General features: G+C 35.4%; 1 protein-coding gene and 3 non-coding genes across 5 annotated transcripts; 1 reads left to right on the top strand and 3 right to left on the bottom strand.

Moving 5' to 3' along the window:
- The first annotated feature begins 4,370 nt into the window (after window positions 1-4,370).
- Window positions 4,371-15,852, top strand: LOC129276258 (uncharacterized). Of its 2 annotated transcripts, none has more exons than XM_064109623.1 (4): window positions 4,371-4,470; window positions 10,990-11,856; window positions 12,209-12,306; window positions 13,418-15,852. In XM_064109623.1, exons 2-4 carry the CDS (start codon window positions 11,064-11,066, stop codon window positions 13,592-13,594), a joined length of 1,068 nt encoding a protein of 355 aa, XP_063965693.1. In that variant the 5' UTR covers window positions 4,371-4,470; window positions 10,990-11,063; the 3' UTR covers window positions 13,595-15,852. The 2 variants fall into 2 exon arrangements, with proteins under 2 accessions (XP_063965693.1, XP_063965694.1); XM_064109624.1 differs by having other exon boundaries at window positions 4,387-4,470; window positions 10,995-11,856.
- An 863-nt stretch (window positions 15,853-16,715) lies between these two features.
- TRNAR-ACG (transfer RNA arginine (anticodon ACG)) lies at window positions 16,716-16,788 on the bottom strand. The gene has a single exon. It is a non-coding gene; the product is annotated as a tRNA-Arg (tRNA).
- A 781-nt stretch (window positions 16,789-17,569) lies between these two features.
- TRNAR-ACG (transfer RNA arginine (anticodon ACG)) lies at window positions 17,570-17,642 on the bottom strand. The gene has a single exon. It is a non-coding gene; the product is annotated as a tRNA-Arg (tRNA).
- A 1,061-nt stretch (window positions 17,643-18,703) lies between these two features.
- Window positions 18,704-18,776, bottom strand: TRNAR-ACG (transfer RNA arginine (anticodon ACG)). The gene has a single exon. It is a non-coding gene; the product is annotated as a tRNA-Arg (tRNA).
- Between the last annotated feature and the right edge of the window lie 597 nt (window positions 18,777-19,373).

Here is a 19,373-nt window from a genome sequence, read left to right as displayed (position 1 = left end):
TTTAAATCACTATAGTTTATAGGTGATTTGTTACACAAAGTGCTACCTACCTATATACTATATATTATTACCAAAGAATAGATTCCATTTTGATCACTTATATTGCCCGTGACAAGAATCTTCGGTTCGATAACTTCTTAAAAATTGCCTAAATTTGCTAACGATGCTATGTCCTAAAATTTTAATTTTTAGATTTCATTAAATCTAAAAATGTTTGTGAATATTCTGAAAGAAACTTATTTGTAAGTAATGATGAGATTTTCGATTCATTTTTCCGACCATATCGTTAATTTCATGTATACGGAATACGGTATTTGTCCAAATTCCCAAATGATGCCAGCCTGGGTTACAGTACAAAACTGTGGAATGCCAGTGGAAGAAATTTTTCAATTTCATTTTTTTTTTGAGCGTGGAGCAGTGCACGTATTCTCTAAAAAAATATTGGGTAAAAATGCTCCATGCCGAAGGAGTGTTCAACCAACATTGGGCATTTTTCCAGTGTGATGAAAAATTTTCCCATTGACTGCTTATTTTTTTAACCTTACTGGACAATATGCTTCCCGCATTGGGTAAAATATTGCCACAATTGGTTGGACAAATAATTACCCTCGTGCTGGTTGAAATTTTACCAGATATATTTTACAGTGTAATGAACCAAAATTGTTAAGGGGGTCAACGCCATGTTATGGCCTATAAAATGCTAATTTTTAATAGATGCATATGCATAGGCATATTTTCTTTTATTTTTAGTTCCCCTTCTTTTTTCTTGGTTGTGGAACTTATTGTTTTTTATTGGGGGAGGGGCCGGGGCATGCCCCCATGCCTCCATCTGTTAGCCAGTGGTGTGGAGAGCAGTCATATTTAGTTATCCATAACCAGTCAGAAGCGACGGCGGATGGGGGCCGGGGCAACCCAAATATCAATTATGAATTCCATGATAGATATAGAAACGTCAAATGCACTATTAAACAAAATCCTTTAAAAATGTAAAAAAAGATCAAACACGTGGAGACGGAGAAGGGAACTCAATATTCTTTTTCTGAATGTTAAATGGAACACTAAGAGCAGCCCCAGTCTCGCTGTCGACCTTATAAAAATTACAATATTAAGGTTTTTCATTTTATCACCACGCTTATACCATTGTCTGTCTATTTTGGCTTGCTTTACTTTGTGATTTGTTTCCCACCCTTTATTTTATTTTTCTAAAAGTTAATGTTTTTATAGTATTTTTTTCGATAATCAAACTTTTTGAAAACACAATCCTTTGGGATGCGTATACTACATGGGATGGGGAGAAAGATGGAGAGCCGTGACGAGCCAGATGACTCCCTGAAAGTCTCCCTGATCAGCTCATATCAGGCGTGATATTCACACCATTATCATTGTTATGTCATTAGTTGTGGAAAAAAAGATTACAATGCTGGATATAAATGATTTAGCCTGTGATTTTTTTGTGTGTTTTCATTGATTTTTTTTTTGCTGTCCACGATACCCCTGTCACCCCTCCCTGCCAACACAGGTAGTGCATCTAGAGCAGCAAAGGGGCAGCAATGATCTCTATTGATCGATGAATAGCTGGGCTTAGTCCTACATCATTCAGTTTCATTAATCATTAAGCAATGGGATATGACCCTTTTTTATGGGGGGTGTATTGTTTACATAACTACTGGAACATACCTTTATCAATTTTTATTGGTGATGATTGGCTGATTTTATATTTTATGAATAGATTAATCGCCTGTAATATATATGAATTTGTCAAATATGATTTCTGTAAAATATTTTCTGTATTATGATATTGCCTTTATAAACTGTCCCGGATTGGGGGGGGGGGGGCACTTCCATTGATGATACCATGCGTGACCAAAAAACATGTAAAATTAATCTCTTTTTCAAGACCCCATGGTCACGCATGTTATCCACTCGTCAGTGGAAGTGCCCCCCCCCCCCGGGTAAACTGTGTTGGTGTAAAGTGCGTCCCCCCAAAAAAACTGTACACTTTTGAAATGGCTGTGGTCAAATAAAAAAAAATATCACTTTGGGGGAAAAGGCTTATGGAAGCCAATAAAATCAACTTTCAAATACACCAAAAAGTTGGAAAACTATTCATGCTTGAGCGAGCAATACCCACCTAAACAATTAAAGGGTATGAAAATTAGGCTGGGCAGGAATTAGCCTTCCAATTTCGTCTGTAAGTTTTTGAGAGGCAAATCCTTTGGAACTTGCAAAGTTAAGGGTGTTGTGATAAATTAATGATCAATCGTGACCATGCAGTTTTGGTTCTTTGAGCAAATTTCAAAAATTATCATATTGAACTTTCAAATTGATGCATGAGTGAACACAAATTACACTTTTGGGGCAGATAATGTGTTTCTCAGCAATGTGTTCATGGGAGTCGGGAGAATAGGGGGTGAGATAGGACTTAAGTGGGAGAAGTAGGTTGATGGAATAAGGGTCAACTGAACATTTAGCCCCCCCCCACCTCCCTCTCTCCCGCCCTCCCCTCCTGCTGAGAGACTGATTAAAATATTACATGTATATACGCATGAAGTCCAGATCGAGCATGATGTTGATTTAATGATAAATTCTGAAAATTGGTCATCAACTTCTACCTATCAATCATTTAATCAACAATTTATCAATAATAATCAACTCTATCAATGTGCAATGTGATCAATCAAACATCCATTTTTTTCGATAAATTATTTTTCTTGGTAATCATTCAATGAAAAAACAAAACTGACCATCCGCCACCGGTCACTTGGCAGTTAAATTTTGAATACTAGGCTACCATCCAGGAAGTGAGACAGATAGAGGAGGCTGAGGAAATGGAGGTGGAGAGGGGGGGGGGGTACATGACTTGTAATTATTTTGTAAAAGGACACAAAGAAGAGGAATGCCCTTTTAACCAAGTCTTACCATATATCTCGCCCTCTTGCTTGTAACAGGTACCATATCACATTACTCTGACTCTCACGAACACACTGCTGAGGTCCACAAGATAAACCTAAAATGCTATACTGAAATTAAAATTCCTGTTCACTCATGCATTAAATTTCAATTTAGCAACTCATGAAATTCGCCTAAGGAATAAAAAATTATCTCATTCATTAATTTAGCATAACACCCAGAACTTTGCAAGTCCAAATAATGACTAACCTCTCAAAAAACTTAAAGGCTATTCCCGGCCGGCCCAGCCCTAGCCAAGCTTAGTCTCTCGAGGACGGAGAGAAGTGGAGGGGGTGGGGGTAGAGATGGAGGGATCGAGGGGTGGCTAAATGTTCTGTTGACCTTTATCTCATCAACCTACTTCACCTACTTAAATCCTATCTTACCCCCTATTCTCCTGACACGATCATACATTGCTGAGATCCGCATAAAGTCAAAATGATGCACCAAAATTGCAATTCATGATCACTCATGCATTAAATTTCAGGGGTGGCTAAATGTTCTGTTGACCTTTATCTCATCAACCTACTTCACCTACTTAAATCCTATCTTACCCCCTATTCTCCTGACACGATCATACATTGCTGAGATCCACATAAAGTCAAAATGATGCACTAAAATTGCAATTCATGATCACTCATGCATTAAATTTCAATATAATAACTCATGAAATTTTCTCAAACAACAAATTGATCACAATTGATAATTAATTCATCACAAAACCCTCAACTTTGCAAGTTAAAAAACAAACAAACAAACAAAAGAAATTAGAAGGCTAATTCCTGTCCAGTCTCATTTTCATACCCCTGGTTTAAGTGGGCAGTGTTCACTCAAGCATGAATAGATTTCCAACTTTTTGGCAGCCATTTCAAAAGTGTATATTTTTTTTGGGGGGGACGCACTGTATATTGTAACATTTATAATACCATATATTGTATGATTTGAACTGAATTGATTTAATAAATACTATAGCAAAAAAAAAGTTGGAGACTTGGGCCCGTATTCTGATGTCAGGTTTAACTTAGGCCATGGTCTGACTCTGTGCTAAATTATGGGAAGCCAAAAGTGTCAAAATAGTTTAAGTTGTATGTTTCGTATTTTTACTGTGCTCTTTCCTGATTCATCGATAGTGAAGACAATAATCTATTTATACTTCCTACTAGACAATAATTGAGAGCCAAATGAGCTGAAATGTGATATCTCCACCGTTAGTGATTTATGGAACAATTGGCTATCCATACTTAAACCACAACTTTAAACCTGAGTTTAAGTTAAACCCGACTTCAGAATACGGGCCTTGGAGTAAAGAAAATAAAGTAAGAAAAGTGTACATGTAAACAAAAATTGGAGGGGGTAGATATGTTTATATAGGGCCTCGTCGATAATAGATCGTGAATTTGAGCATGCGCAAAAGCCGCGGCGCTGAAATTGAAAGCTACATGTATACGCAAACCGGAGTAGACTCGAGCTGGAAAAACTCGGGCAAACTTTGCCGATTGTGGATGCAACTTTTCATTTTTTGTGAGTATTTTAATACTTATAGTAGTATTCATCTCGTGTTAATTTTTTTTTTGTCGATGGTCTAAGAGATATAACGATGAAATGTTGGAAATTAATGATAAAATGAGACGTTGTTGAAAACGTTGTCCCATCTACTGAAAATAATGTTGGATTTGGCCACTTACTCAGTGCAACCATCGCCATCGGGGATTCCAACCATCCTGCCTGTGTCTGTGAGCTGTGGGAATCTATCATTTTAAGTTACATATCAGAGACGCACACAAGACAAAATAATGATGAGAACATGAATGGGAAATAAAAGCAGTGCTTGTAATTTATAGTTTCCTCATATTATTAACTCACAAGTAGGCCTATCATCAATTCGTAAAAATTAGAGATTAGTCTCGACTTTTTTAGAGAGAGAAAATAAATATGCTTTACTTTAGTTTAAAAACAGCGGGAAGAGAGAAGGGAAAAATTAGGGTGGGCTGGCGATGTTTAACAGGAACATATTTAAAAGCCCTATTATACTGTACCAATTGAAGATGAAGGTCAGATTGGTTCCAATATATTTTTTACAAGCAAGCAAGCAAAAAAAAAAATTTAAATGAAGGATCTAAATAGTAGGTACAGTGTATGTGCAAATACGGGCGCATCGCGAGCGCTGGTTTTGGCTGCATGATTTTGGCGCGGGTTTTGCTGCAAGTGGCATCGCCTCTGTCTGGGCGGCTCCTCGTAAATGGGGTTTAATGCGCATGCGCACATACTTAGTTCATGCAATCTCGTGCCTTTTTCCAATCAGTTGAAGATGTGCACTTTCTGTACATATAAGTTTCAATATGAATACTCGCCTGTAAAGTGTGGGTATCGGAGCTTGAAAGTTCATCAAATTTTTGGATGCGCAAGTGATCGAAATTTTTTGATGGTAAGTAGAAGTACGTTCCAATTATGTATCTGAATTCTTTAAAAATATATTTATAGTCAAAAGAAAAGTAAAAATATGAGATTCTATCGAGTAGCAGTCCAGATATTAGACAGGAATAACCGTCGTTTCTGGGGATTTATTCAACAATTTCTGACATTTTACTGTAATCCCCATTTACCGACGGTAGGGTGTACGTGTGGGCTCGCATGTGTTCTCATTCCCTCCCTTTTGTCAATTCACAGTCCAAAGTTTGATGTAATTTTACACATCGAATTTACAATCTAAGGATGTATAAACAACAAACTTTTAAAACTTTATATTTTAAAGTTTAAATACTTTAAACGATATAGATGAAAAAGGCATGAAAAATATACTTTACCGATGTTTAATTGGGTTGAACATGATAAAAATGGTCAAAATGGCAGCCAAACTATAAAATATTTACAAACGAACGTCAACAATCACGAATGTGATATCGATATTGCTTTCGATATTATACGATCTGCTCCATATGCGAACGAAACCGAAGATAAACGATACTAGTTATACTAGTACTAGTTCTAGTTATAATCGCGATATATCGATTCGAGACATTAAGTTAATAACGATAATGACGTCATTCAAGATGGCAACTTGCAAGAAAAACCGTCAGGTCAGGTGAAAATGTCTTAGATGACAGATTTCTCAATCATCCAGAGGATTTTTTTCAATAACTCCGGCCCAAGGTATGCAATTACTTAAGTTATTTATATTTCCCTGATAATGGAAACCATGAAACTTTCAATTTTGCTTAAAAAACAGTTTTAAATCGCGATCTATAAAACGCTAGTTCACTATACGTTGGCTGTAGGTACGGGGCCCCATCCCCTTCAGTCTATGTATGGTGAGTGGAGCCAACGTAGTTCAGCGGAACAACCAAAATACAGAGACTGAAGCTTTTGGTCTATCCAGATATAAGAGGCGCAAGCTACCCTTGTCATAACCCTGGGAGCTCCCGGCCGCTTTGCGGGCGGGAGTTCCCTGGGTTACCCTTGTCACAGCCGGTCTCTCTGCAGTCGAGCTGCCCGATGCGGTTGGCTGGGTGATGGGAGCGGTCGATAGTGAGTCGTTCATGCTGGATTGAACTAGATCTTGAATTGTTTACTCTATATTGTGCCTTTTTCTGAAATTTCTGTCATTATACCGTAGATTATTATTTTGATATTGATTTTAATACAAACATTTTGTCACAAAAACATTCTTTCCTCCCAAGGTTACAGAGTCAAGATGGTTGATTGTTCAATCATGTTTCATCATTTGGAAACTGGATTCTTTTGGAAGTGGAATATCAATGTTGACTTTTTAAATTAAAATGCAAAATCTAATGTTTCATTTTTTCTTTTGTAGAAAAAAAATATGTTTTGAAACTTTTCAATCATATTTCATTATTTTGAGACTGGATTTGCTTTTGAAAGGGAAATATCATAAATGTTGACTTTTTAATTAAAATGCAAAAATTATGTGTGTTTTTTTCATATCTATTTTTTTTTTATATATTTTTTTTTTAAATTTTTGTATTGTTTATTTTTTCAATTTTTTTTGTCATGTTTCATTATTTGGAGACTGGATTTGCTTTTGAAGGGAGAATGTCTTAAATGTTGATTTTTTTTAAATTAAAATGCACAAACTTTAAGTTGTTTATTTTTTTGTTATAATATTTTTTTTCACTCTTGTAAGAAAATACAAAAACTCAGAGGAAAGAATATTTCATTTTCAGATGGGTCTAAGTCCTGTATTTATTGTTTTTTTTTATTATTGTTAATTTTACTATTTTTTTAAATTTACTTTTCTTTTTTTTTCATTAGGGGTGCAGGTGGAGGTTGTGTTTTAAACTGGAAAATGGGGATGGGATTGGTGCAAGTTTTTGTGTCACTTTTGTTTCTCTTGTGTTTAGCGTTTGTTTGGAGCTCTGATGTCTGTTTGGTTGTTGTTTAGAGCTTTGTTATCTTTTTTTTCCTGGTTGTTTTTTGTTTTGCTTTGAAAGAAATAGACAACTCTTTTCCTTTTCGTTTGGCTTCAACTAAAAATTTGAATTTATTTTTCTTAAAAAAAGAGCTCACAGGGCCTTTGTAATACATTGTATGTATACAAATCTAAGAAATACATTGAAAATGATAGAATTTACTAAAGCTTAATATTTATCCTTCTTGCATACAATGCTACATACATATTTTACACTTAGCTGCTCATCCCTCCTAAAAAAATGTAATCAAATGTCCATTGTCTCTAAAATCAAAAGCTACATATTACACATGTATAATAAATTGATGACACAATAGAATACATCAGGAATTGGTGAAACAATCAAATACATCAGAAAAAAGCACACTTGTATTTTTATTTGGTCATACAAAGTACAAAAGGAATAATTTTATACGTAAAAAAAGACTTAAGACTTAAAAAAGACAATACTTAAGTTGAAAAAGAGCTTGTAATTTATATCAGAAAAACAAAGAAATACATTAGAAATTACAAAAACAATACTTAAAACAAATTCATCTAGGAAATTATCTACATGATGCTGTTTTGATGCCAACTAAATTATATATATTAACTATCATGATCACCTTCATTTGGCAAAAAAAGAGGCAAGTAATTGTGATTTTGCGTAATTTGCATAATTAATTAGAAGAAATTATTTTACACATAATAAGAAGAAAAATTACAAGATGAAATGATTACACATCAATTGAGCATTCTTTCACCTTTCCATTGATACCTAAATTACCTCATAGGGCTCAAAAACAAAAAAGTTAGAGCCTGTCGAAGACTTGGGTTCAAAATGGTCACAAAATGGTCGCAAAAATCGGTTCTGTACTCCATTGACTTTACATTAAAACAATGACCACAACTTTGGATTAATATGCGCGACTTAAACTGGAATAACTTTATAATTTCTTGATGAAAATTAGAGTTCTTGGTATCATTTGAAAGGTCTTTTTAAGAGCTTTCAAATGATACCAAAATTATTCATATTTGATTATTTTCATTTTTTTTGTCACATACCTATAATAATATAGGTCATTACTTTAAAAAAAAACTTGGCAGCCCAATTAAGGGGATCATGGGTATAAGCCACTGGGTTGTGGTTAGAGTAAAGTTTTACGGTTTTCTCGCTATACTTGGCTGTTCATATTTATGCTGAATTTAAAGTAAGGGCACTCACACTAGTATGAGGTTAGTATGCTAGACTCCTGGGACAATCCCAATATTTGGACCAGCGCCTCCTCTACTGTTATTATTATTATTATTAACCTACTATTACGACCGCCATATTTATATCGTACACTTGACCAATTTCTTACCCTATATTCCTGCCTTGAAACTGGTTATGATCAATTTCTTCATGAGATTCCAGTCGTTCGTTAGAATCTGTTAGCTGCCATCTTGGTTCTGAATATTCATGAGAGTGACAACAGACTCCATTCCTTGACTTTTACGTCATTTACAGTGCCCGGATGTTTCCATGAGTTGAACGTTTGTCGCTTGCGTTTAATCGACAATCCATCCAACCCGATATAGAAGGGATGATCTGATTGGCCAATAGTTCGATAAGCAGTTTGACCAGGAAATTCTTCCAATGGCCATATGTTTGTGTATTATAGAAGTTTCGGATAAACCAGGGAAGTGGGAGTTGCATGACAGCTGAAATAATTCACTGCTTTTTTTCCTTTTAATTTTTTTTCCTGTTTTGCTGCATTACAGGCCAAAACGGAATAATAATCCTGCTATAGTTGCAGTACTTTTTATCTAAATTGTTGTTTATTAGAGCTCTAAAAAATCAAAGATCCCCGCTGGGGAGGGGGTGTATTGCAAACCCCCTAATGGCAGCTGCACATTCACGAGCTGTCTTTGTACAAGTGGAAATAAAACAAATTAAAAAAATGTTTAAAACTCCTCAAAACAGATGGCTGCCAGCTGTCTAGCCGTGCAATTTGAAAAGTAGATTGTAAATGGTGGATTTTAAAATAAATTTTATAGAGCGTGCATGCATAAGCAGGAGACACAATGCTATTCTCTCAAATATCAGGTGTATTTGTCCTGGTAACTATGATGAATGCAGATAATGGTTGTAGATGAATGAGTTGAGAAGATGGATGCCAGAAATAATTCCTCCATCCCCATTCGCTATTCAAACGACGATCATAATTAGAAATAAATCAAATCCACCCAAACAACATTTTACTCACAGCAAATATGATACAACAGCATCATTCTTCTTTTTAACTGCACATAGAATATTAGATCTTCCACAGCACTGTACATACTCCTGCACAATTCTACAAGTACGATGATACACCAACCTGGTGGACTGTACTTTAACGGATGATGATGATAATTATTTATGAGGAACAGTGTACTTTTTTAGAATTTCAGTCTCTCAGATTCTCATTGTAAAATGGGTTTTCTACATTTTTTAGCTACATGTAACCCATTTATGTAGGTCTAGTAATTACAGACGTAAATATAGAAGTCATCAACCTTGATATTTTTCTTATATACTTAATTTGTTTCACACTTGTACATTACGTTCAATTCTTTGCATGAAGGGCATATATCGTTGGCGATGATCCAAACCGTCGTATCAAACATATGACAGTGCACTGATTTATAATTTCAGAGAAAATTGACTTCAAAGTTTACTACAATTTCCACAACTTGTTCCCCAACCTTACAACATAATATTGATAGAATAATGCATGGTTGGAAAGATCAAGATATTTGTTTGACATTGGTATCTCTATTTTACACAAAACCAAGAATCAGAGAAAATATGGCAAAAGAGCTATATGTTTTTAATTTTGATTTGAGCGGACCCGGTTTACATTTTTCCAATACAAAAATGCTGTAGGGGATACAACAACCCTGACCATGATTCAATGCGCATGATCAAGCAGAACGTTATGTACATATCGCTCTTTCACGTGCAAAGTCAATGCAATGCAGATACAACGGTTTGGCTGACCGCACATTTGCATTAAGTGCGCGCAGCTATTGTTTGCTTTGCTACAGTACACGTTTCCAATGGAATTTGCACATTTTAGCCAAAAATTTGTATGGCATTCCTGTGAAAATCCCCACGTATCCCATAAACTAAAATAAATCACTGCCTAGAAATTTGATTAGAATAGGACTTGTATTTTCATTTTCTGCAAATATCTTAAATTCAATTTTTTTAAATCAAACTTGACTGATACTACAACTCCGATTAACGCCAACGATGTTTGAATATACTTTTGTGTATTACTACTCTCATTCTCCTCCTGTCCTCATCTTCCCCCACCCTCTTCCCCTACTCTATTGTGTCTCCTTTTACCATTTTCTCTACACTCTGGCCATCCTTTCCTTAATCTGCCAAATTATCCAAAGTGTTTGTCTTTTTATTTGTAAATAATATATTTATAATGTTTGATTGCTGTATCATGTTATCATTTTATTGTTATATTTTATAAATCCAATGCAATTCAGCCTAATTGGCTGCGATATGTGGATATTCTAATAAAACCTTAATAAAAAACCTTAATAAAACTTTTCTTATGGTGATGAAGTATTTTTCTTTTTTCATTTGTTTGTAGGGTAGGCAGAGACACCATAAGATGAACTCTGAATACCTCCTGTGCAATGGATTAGGTGATACAACAACATCACAATGGACTCTGATAGTGAAGACATTGATCCTCATCCGCTTCCTGGGGGTGCTGCTCCAACGCCCATACAGAGGACCAGTTCACCTGATCTTGGTAATTTTCTTGATCCTCTCTTAGCCCTAACTCCGGATAAACCACAGAGAACAAGTTTTCTATCGGGAGCCAGTCAAAAACAGAGGAGAGAAGAAATTAGGAAAGAAAGTGGACCAAATAAAGAGAACCGTCGTTCTCTTCCTGGACAACCAAGCAAGAATAGTGATAGAGATCATAAGCAGGGTAAGGCAAGTCCATTCCTTGTATCACACCCAGGTGTTCTGTTTCAGCAAGAGAGAACTAATCGAGACCAAGCATTACAGAAAAACTTAAAGATCATCAAGCATGGCATTGCGGGGAAGGATGTGACAAAGGAAGCCAGGAGTAAGGATGAAATCGCTGCATCAAGAATAAACAAACTCACCAAAGCCAGTTCAGTTGGTGTTCCAAAGAATGTGGCTCTCCCAAAGAAATCGACCACTGTTCGATCGTGTGTGCACAACAGACAAAAGCCATCGGAACGGACTGGTGCCACGAGTAAGAAGCATGTGCGCATTGTTGACCCGAAGGCTCCGCTGGCTACTCCTGAACTCCATTCCACAGGCGCGTTAGGCCATCAGCTCAAACAACTGGAAGCTCAGACATTTGATGCCGAAGAGGTCGTGGTCAAGACATTGCAGGATTCTGAAGCGGCACGATTGGCTTTCAGCGAGAGAGTAGCGGAAGCTGCCAATGTTAACAGGAATGAGAAGAAATACTCTGGTGAGTATTTCAAACTATGCATGAATTATAAGTGAAAGTACCTAAAGGAAGTATAATCTAAACACATTCTTGAATTCGGGTTTTCTTATAATTCAAGTTTCACGAAGATGGTCTGTCTATTAGACAAGTATCTCTTATAAATATAAAGATAAAAAAATACAATAAGGACGCAGGACAGGGAGCAATTAACTCTTCACTTCACATTTTAATTAAAAGTGAGTCAAGTGAAATGTACAGATTTACAATTCTAATCAAACTTTCCAGTTATTACTCATTTCTTGTCCATAGCAATGATGGCAGCATCAGTCTTATAAACTCAATTGCACATATTTTGCTACTTTTACAATTACAGGTCTTGTCAATGTTGGTGTACCAGTTGAAACCACCCTTCAAAGGGCCATAACACAGCGCCTCTCCAGAGTGAAACACAGGACACAAAGACCATCTAAGGTTTGTAGCACGCATCATTGGATTAGGAACATTCTGGCCAAACCTCCTCAGCTTTTGACCAGTGCTCATGAAATTTGGCACAAACATTTAACTTGGGTAATATTTTGGCAGGGCGAGCTATCGTTCATTAACAGTGCTTTTGATCCCTTAGAAGCTAAAACTTTGTTTGCTCAAAACATTGTGGCATCACTGGCACATAATGTATCCTTATAGGGCAACTTTCCCTATTTTATAGGCAGTATCCCTATTTTGGATAACTAGAAAGTAATCTTCAGGCTTTCCCTGTGTCCATTTTTTATCCCCCACTAGGGGGGGGGTGTTTCACAAAGAGTTAAGTATGACTTAAATGCCTAGTTGCATGTGGTATAAAAGGCATCACCACATTGGTCAGATCATGCCAAGAGGATCCGCACTACTGCCTATTAATCAATAAGATTGCGTGTTGCATTTCATTTACGCGTCGGCATTTTAAGTGCGACTTAAGTCATACTTAAATCTTTGTGAAACACCCCCCAGATCAGATAATGTTTCATGAATCACAGGTTTGTTGTCTGTCAATATTAGATGCAAGGATTTCAATAGCTTATAACAGCTGTCTGGGAAAATCGCTAACAACATGATGGAGTATCTTTGTTTTTTTTTGTTTTTTTTGGGGGGGGATGTGGGAATCAGAACTGCTTTAACCCTGATCAAATTTATAGCTGAATGTATAAAAAAAGATTGTCAGCTGAAAATGTTTGTTTGCCCTCTCTGCTTGTGTACTAACCAAGGCATAGCACCCCTTTCCAAGTTATCTGAATTCTCTCAGCAACTTTCAGCTCACAAGTTAATGCTGACTAGCTGTTCATACCTCCATTGATATTTGAAGAGAAAAACAGCATAAGGTCAAAACATGAGTTTTAAATTGATGATTCAGATATGCAGTTACATAAGTTACATAAAATTTCACATCTCATAAATTTCCTAGTTGCCTATTCAGAAGAGATCAATAAAAATAATAACCCATACATTACCAGTCTGCCTGTAGTATAGTTGGTTTCAATTAACATTTTTACAAATTATAATTATGATTTTGTTCACTTATTATTATTTCTCTCCCTTTCTTTTATAGGCATCGGAGGTCCCTCCTCCGGATATTCTAGAGATGTTCTCCCATTCTATGATAGTGGAATCTGCCAACTTAGATACCAGTGGACTTGTACCCCCAAAGGTCAAAGCAGCTCCGGTTGACCCTGATATGACCTTCGACCTTTACCGACATATGCAATGTTGGGATCTTGGATATTGAATTGCATGTGATTTTTAATTGGACTATCTTTTCAGCCATGTGACTGGTTTGCTGATACATGTACATAGGAGAATGATGCATACTTGCCAATGTACTTGATCCTTATATTAAAGGGGTACTCCAGGGGTGGAAATAATATGAGTTGAACAGATAAAATCAGACAATCATAATACAGAGTGCATGTCTTCATTAATATGGTATGCAGTGAGCAAGCTGATGATATCATATCCCCACTTTATTCTCTTGTATAGAAATGATATTTATTCAAATTTTGTATTCCAAGAATGTTTAAAGAATTAGATTCACTACTGAATTATTGTGTTAGATAGTCATTTTTTGAAACTTAATTTGATACAAGGGAGACATATCCTACACACATGTACATGTATGAAATACATGTAATTACGATTTCATGTAGTGACATAAAAAGGAAAGTGGGAACATGACATCATCAGCCTATTTTGCTTGGTGAATTTTGCTCTATTCAGATATAATTATTATTGTAAGCCCGGAGCACCCCTTTAATGATGGAGACCAATTAAAAATCAGATGATGGCGGTAATTGCTACATGTTGATGGAGTTGCTGTGATGTATATGGTGGACCTGACTAACTTGTATTTCTGGCACACTCATTTAGCAAGTTGATATGACAATGATTGTGGTGGTTAAGTGGAAAACAGTTGCAGATCCAGGGAATCAGGGAATTTCCATCCATGCACACCAAAATGTAATTTTGAGAAAAGTATTAAAGTAACAAAGTAAGGTGTTTGTGTTAGTGTTGAGACTGATAACATAAATCAGGTTGCCTTACCTAGCTACATGTACAAAACTGATTGTTGGTTTAGAAATAATGTCACCAATCTTTATTGAAAGCTTAACACATAGCGAAGTCAATCACAGTACCAACCTCAATCGTGTTTGGTGTTGTGGTTGGTGTTATTAAATGCTTTAACACAATGCCAATTCTGGATTTTAACACTCAGCCTATATCACCCATTATCACCCATTGTATTGGTGTGAAGATTTCACTTTTCAATCCCAGCATCTGCCCCATTTTAAGTTTGCTGCTGTGACTGGTGCTATTGATAACACCAACACTGGATCTCAACACCAAAAAGTGAAATCACTGTATTGGTGATGAGTGTGATTTTCAGTCACAACACCAGCTCATTTCAAGATCAGTGTTATGACAGGTGCTATTGATAAGACCAACACCAAAACTAAGACAGTGTTTCAACATTAAAGTTTAAATAACTATTATATTGATGAAACCTTAATTTGTCAGTTGCAGCAACAACCTCATTTCAAGTTTGACTCTACTGACAACTCCAACACTAACACTTGGTTTCAACACCAAAAAGTGAAATCACTGTATAGTATATTGGTGAAAAATTTGATTTTAAAACAACAGCGGCTTCATTTTAAGTTAGGTGTCCTTACAGGTGCTATTGATAACGCCAGCACCAACACTAAGACAGTGTTTCAATACCAATTTTTAAATCTATGATATTGGTGAAAAGTTAAATCCTGAGGTAAAAATTTGATATATTTCTTGTAAACAACAATTTTGTTAGTTTTAATTTCAATGAAATACATTTATATATCTATTATGATGAATGTGTCTAGGGAGCAGCATTCATATTATTCCCCAAGTCAAATAATGAATCAATTTCATGTATAATTAAAAAACATGTGTCCTACAAATTAAAAACTTGTATATATTAATGTAATATAATATAGTAATGAAATAACTTATTTTTATTAAAAGTTTTGTGAACAGGAAGATCCATCAATGTTTTTTACATTACATCTGTGTAATTTTTCAATTTAGTACAAAACATTCAATGTAAATGCGAATGATGAAGACAGTGTGTCAAGTTCTGATTTGTTGATAAAACTGAAATGAAGTGATGAGCCAAAGAAATTTTAATCATTGCTATTAAAACTATTATGTCTACTACCAGTTATCAAATATTTGATCTCACTATCACTCAGTCAATTTACCTTTTCTTCAGATTTCCAATTAAATTATTTTCCCCAAAAATATTCACACTGGTAGTGACAGATAGAAAAAAAACAATATTATACCTAGCATTTGAATTGTAGCAAATTATCATTTTTCTTGAATATAGTCAAATTAGTTTATAGAACTTGTTAAGATGTATGACAAAGATAGGGGTAAATGATGGATGGATGGGAGAGAGAGAGAAGCACAGAGGTTATCCAAGGATCAAGAGAGATTTACTTGACATGGCAAGATATCAAGCTTCATGTGTCTTGATTTATCGGTATTCCGGACTTTTCACATTTACTAAGGGGAAACTCCCTACAATGCACTAATTCCTTTGAGAATGCAAGTCAAATCACAATGGAGAGCTGAGAGACTTGTCGAAAGTTGGTGGACTGGGACAGCATTGAAATCTCTTGACTCTGGACAATGACATATTTGCAATTGTTCGTCCGGTGCAAATCTTCTGATGATCTGATGGCCCGGTCCACCAACTTTCGAAAACTACCTATAGTTTTGCTTGAGGGTGGACTAGTCACTACTCAAACTATCTACTTCCCAAGCATTCTAATAGCTGCCTGAAATAATTTCAAACACTAAACTTACATTGAGAAAAATGTTTACCTGACATTGTACCAGCAGATATTGACTTATTGTTTTAGTATTCACATAAAATATGCAAATTAGTGTAAAGTAGGAGACTATTCTTTTTACTCCCTGCTATATGAGTAATCCATGCAGAATCCAAACCTTGATTGGGTTTGGTTTATATGGAATTAATTATGAAATGCTGATGGAGGGGGGTGGAGCTTTACCCCAATGATAGGGATGCATCAATAAAAGAATACTTTAAAGCAAAAAGATGGAAGAGTAGACCCCACCCCATGAGAGAGGTTGCTCAGCATGATCCTTTATATAAAGGAATTCTTTTCATATCTTGCCATGTTTCAGTGTTGGGCTTTTGCTTCTCGTAGACCCTTTTATCCAGACCTAGGCAAAGTGGAATCTGTGAGAAGGGTTCTCCATTTTTTTTCTGATTACCGTAATTGAAAAGCAAGGACACTAAAATTGATTTATTAAGGATATGGCGAAAAAGAAAGTGAAAAAAAAATCGACCCTGCCAGGACTCGAACCTGGAATCCCCTGATTCGTAGTCAGATGCCTTATCCATTGGGCCACAGGGCCGATGTAAAATACATTTAGACGTCATGGAAATATCTCTGGGCAAATGATAATCCATTTCGCCATGCAATCTCAGTGATAGTAAAGAGATTGAAGAAAAAAATTAAATACACTTTACCAACAAAATAAAATCGAAATTTATTTACTCTTTCTTGTATGGAAGAGGGGAAGACACTCCTTGGAAACTTTGGATTATAAGTTCATGCGATTTATTTTATTGAATTTATTCAAGGGAGCCAGGCAAATGGGCGTTCAAATGTTTAAATTCAAATAATGCTTTTCCAGTTTGCCTACAACCCGACGAAGTCTTATAGGACTCATTTTTCTTTTAACCAAAACTAGAACATTATTAGGAACGAAAAAAATATTTATATCTACTGGGACCAAACCACGGAACACTCGTTCAGAAGTAATAAATAATTAACATAGTATAAAACCATAATAGCTATTGAAAAGAGCGTTCAAATGAATCTAATCCTAAAATATTAAAACTTCGTGATATTCAGAAAAACCTTTCGACATTTTCACAATCATCTTGCATACGCCCCCTCTCTATTGTTATGAAATGTTGGTTGCTTTCTTTTCCTAAGGGGAATTCATCTGGGTTTTTTTTTCATAATCATTTTTTTCATCATTCGAGCCGAGTTGAGTGAGTGACAATCTAAATTAAAAGAAGGTGACTTATTAGATATATTTGCGCAACTGAATCCTGGTCAATTTTAGGACACAGAAGGAAAGAGGAAAATAATTCATACAAAATAAGGTGAAAATGGGGGCAAAATTCCGACCCTGCCAGGACTCGAACCTGGAATCCCCTGATTCGTAGTCAGATGCCTTATCCGTTGGGCCACAGGGCCGCTGAATGAAAACGTATGGCATGAGACAAATGTTGGGAACATAATCATAATAATGATAGTATCAGATTCAGATATTTATATAGCGCCATCAATATAGAAATATTTTATTCCGAGGTGTATGTTTAAAAAAAATCCATTTCTAAACTCTCTGTCACAATTTAAAAAAGAGAAAAGATACACTTGGTAACAAAAAACATTCGAAGTACATTTTCACATAACTCTATATTTGCTAATAATTGTAATCTGCTTTTGATTTTTTTTTGTATCTATTGATTCTTATTTCTCAATAACTTCAATTCATTTTCATACATTAAAACAAATACAAACATCTTCAATAGAACAGATCTTCGATAAAAGTGATGTACTTTCAAAATAAGTCATATTTATGACAGCTTATTAAGTTCACAGTACCTAGCCCCCCCCAAAAAAAAAGTACTTTTAATTTTCCATATACCGTTCGTAAGTATCATTTTCACAATTAGACCTATAATATGAACAGGGGCATTTGAATTAAAAGCAAAACTCCTATAGAATAACCCCCATCATTAATTTCGGAATTGAAGTCATGAGAAACCTTTAATTGAAACCATGTCCGCTCCCTACTACCTCTATTCCTTCATCTTGAATTCCCTGAAAAGTCAAGCCGCCCCCCCCCCTCCCCCTGCTGCCCTCCTCACCTTCCCCAGTCATTCTGTTTATCATTCCACATGATTATGTGTGGTGTAGATCATGCTAGTGGATTTCAATGATTAAAAATGATTTCATAAAAAAATACATTTTAGTAGTATATTATAAATAGACCAGCTGGAGCCATTTCATAAAGCCGATCGTAAGTTAAGAGCGACTTTAAGAACGACTGGTGACCCTTTCTTGTGGCAGATATGGACCATTAATGTTTATTGGTGATTATTTAGAGCGTAAGAAAGGTTCACCAGTCGTTCTTAAAGTCACTCTTAACTTACGAACAGCTTTATGAAACACCCACCTGGTCTAAGTTCAAAACACAATGAAAATTAATAATTCATACGAAATGAGGTGAAATGGAAGCAAAAATAAAATATCGACCCTGCCAGGACTCGAACCTGGAATCCCCTGATTCGTAGTCAGATGCCTTATCCATTGGGCCACAGGGCCGCTGTGCATTATATCAACACGGCAGAGAAAATGTCCCTGAATATAAAGATCGTCCGATTCCCGAATCTCGATGTCACTATTATATATTATAAATTCTATTGAAATAAAAAGAACACTATTGATTCTTATCTCAATACCTTCAATTCATTTTCATACATACAACAAAATGAAACACTTAACATATTCAACAAAACGTTGACTAGTATAATTTGACAAAACTTATATCATTGGATATAGGCATACTTTCATAATCATATTTATGTCAGCTTATTAATTAAGTTTATATTTATTCATCTACCCAACCCCAGAAAAAAGTTCGTAATAATAATTATTCCATGTACCGTTTTTTTATAAAATTATGTAATATGGAGAAAGACATTGAGGATAGAGCAAAATATACACAGTAAAAACGCTGTTTGTTTGTTTTTCACAAAAGGCTATTTTAAAAGTTTAAACCGAGTGTTTAAATTTTTTTATTAAAAAACAACTATGATTTTTAATGTTTAATTCACAGTGAATTTTGCATGATAAACAACAATTGTAAGGTTCATATTGTAAATACCGTTAACTGTCTACAAGCTCTATACCCTATAGAAT

Source organism: Lytechinus pictus, chromosome 14 (genome assembly GCF_037042905.1).
Source record: "Lytechinus pictus isolate F3 Inbred chromosome 14, Lp3.0, whole genome shotgun sequence".
Lineage (NCBI taxonomy): Eukaryota > Metazoa > Echinodermata > Echinoidea > Temnopleuroida > Toxopneustidae > Lytechinus > Lytechinus pictus.
This window is presented reverse-complemented; position numbering and strand designations above follow the sequence as displayed.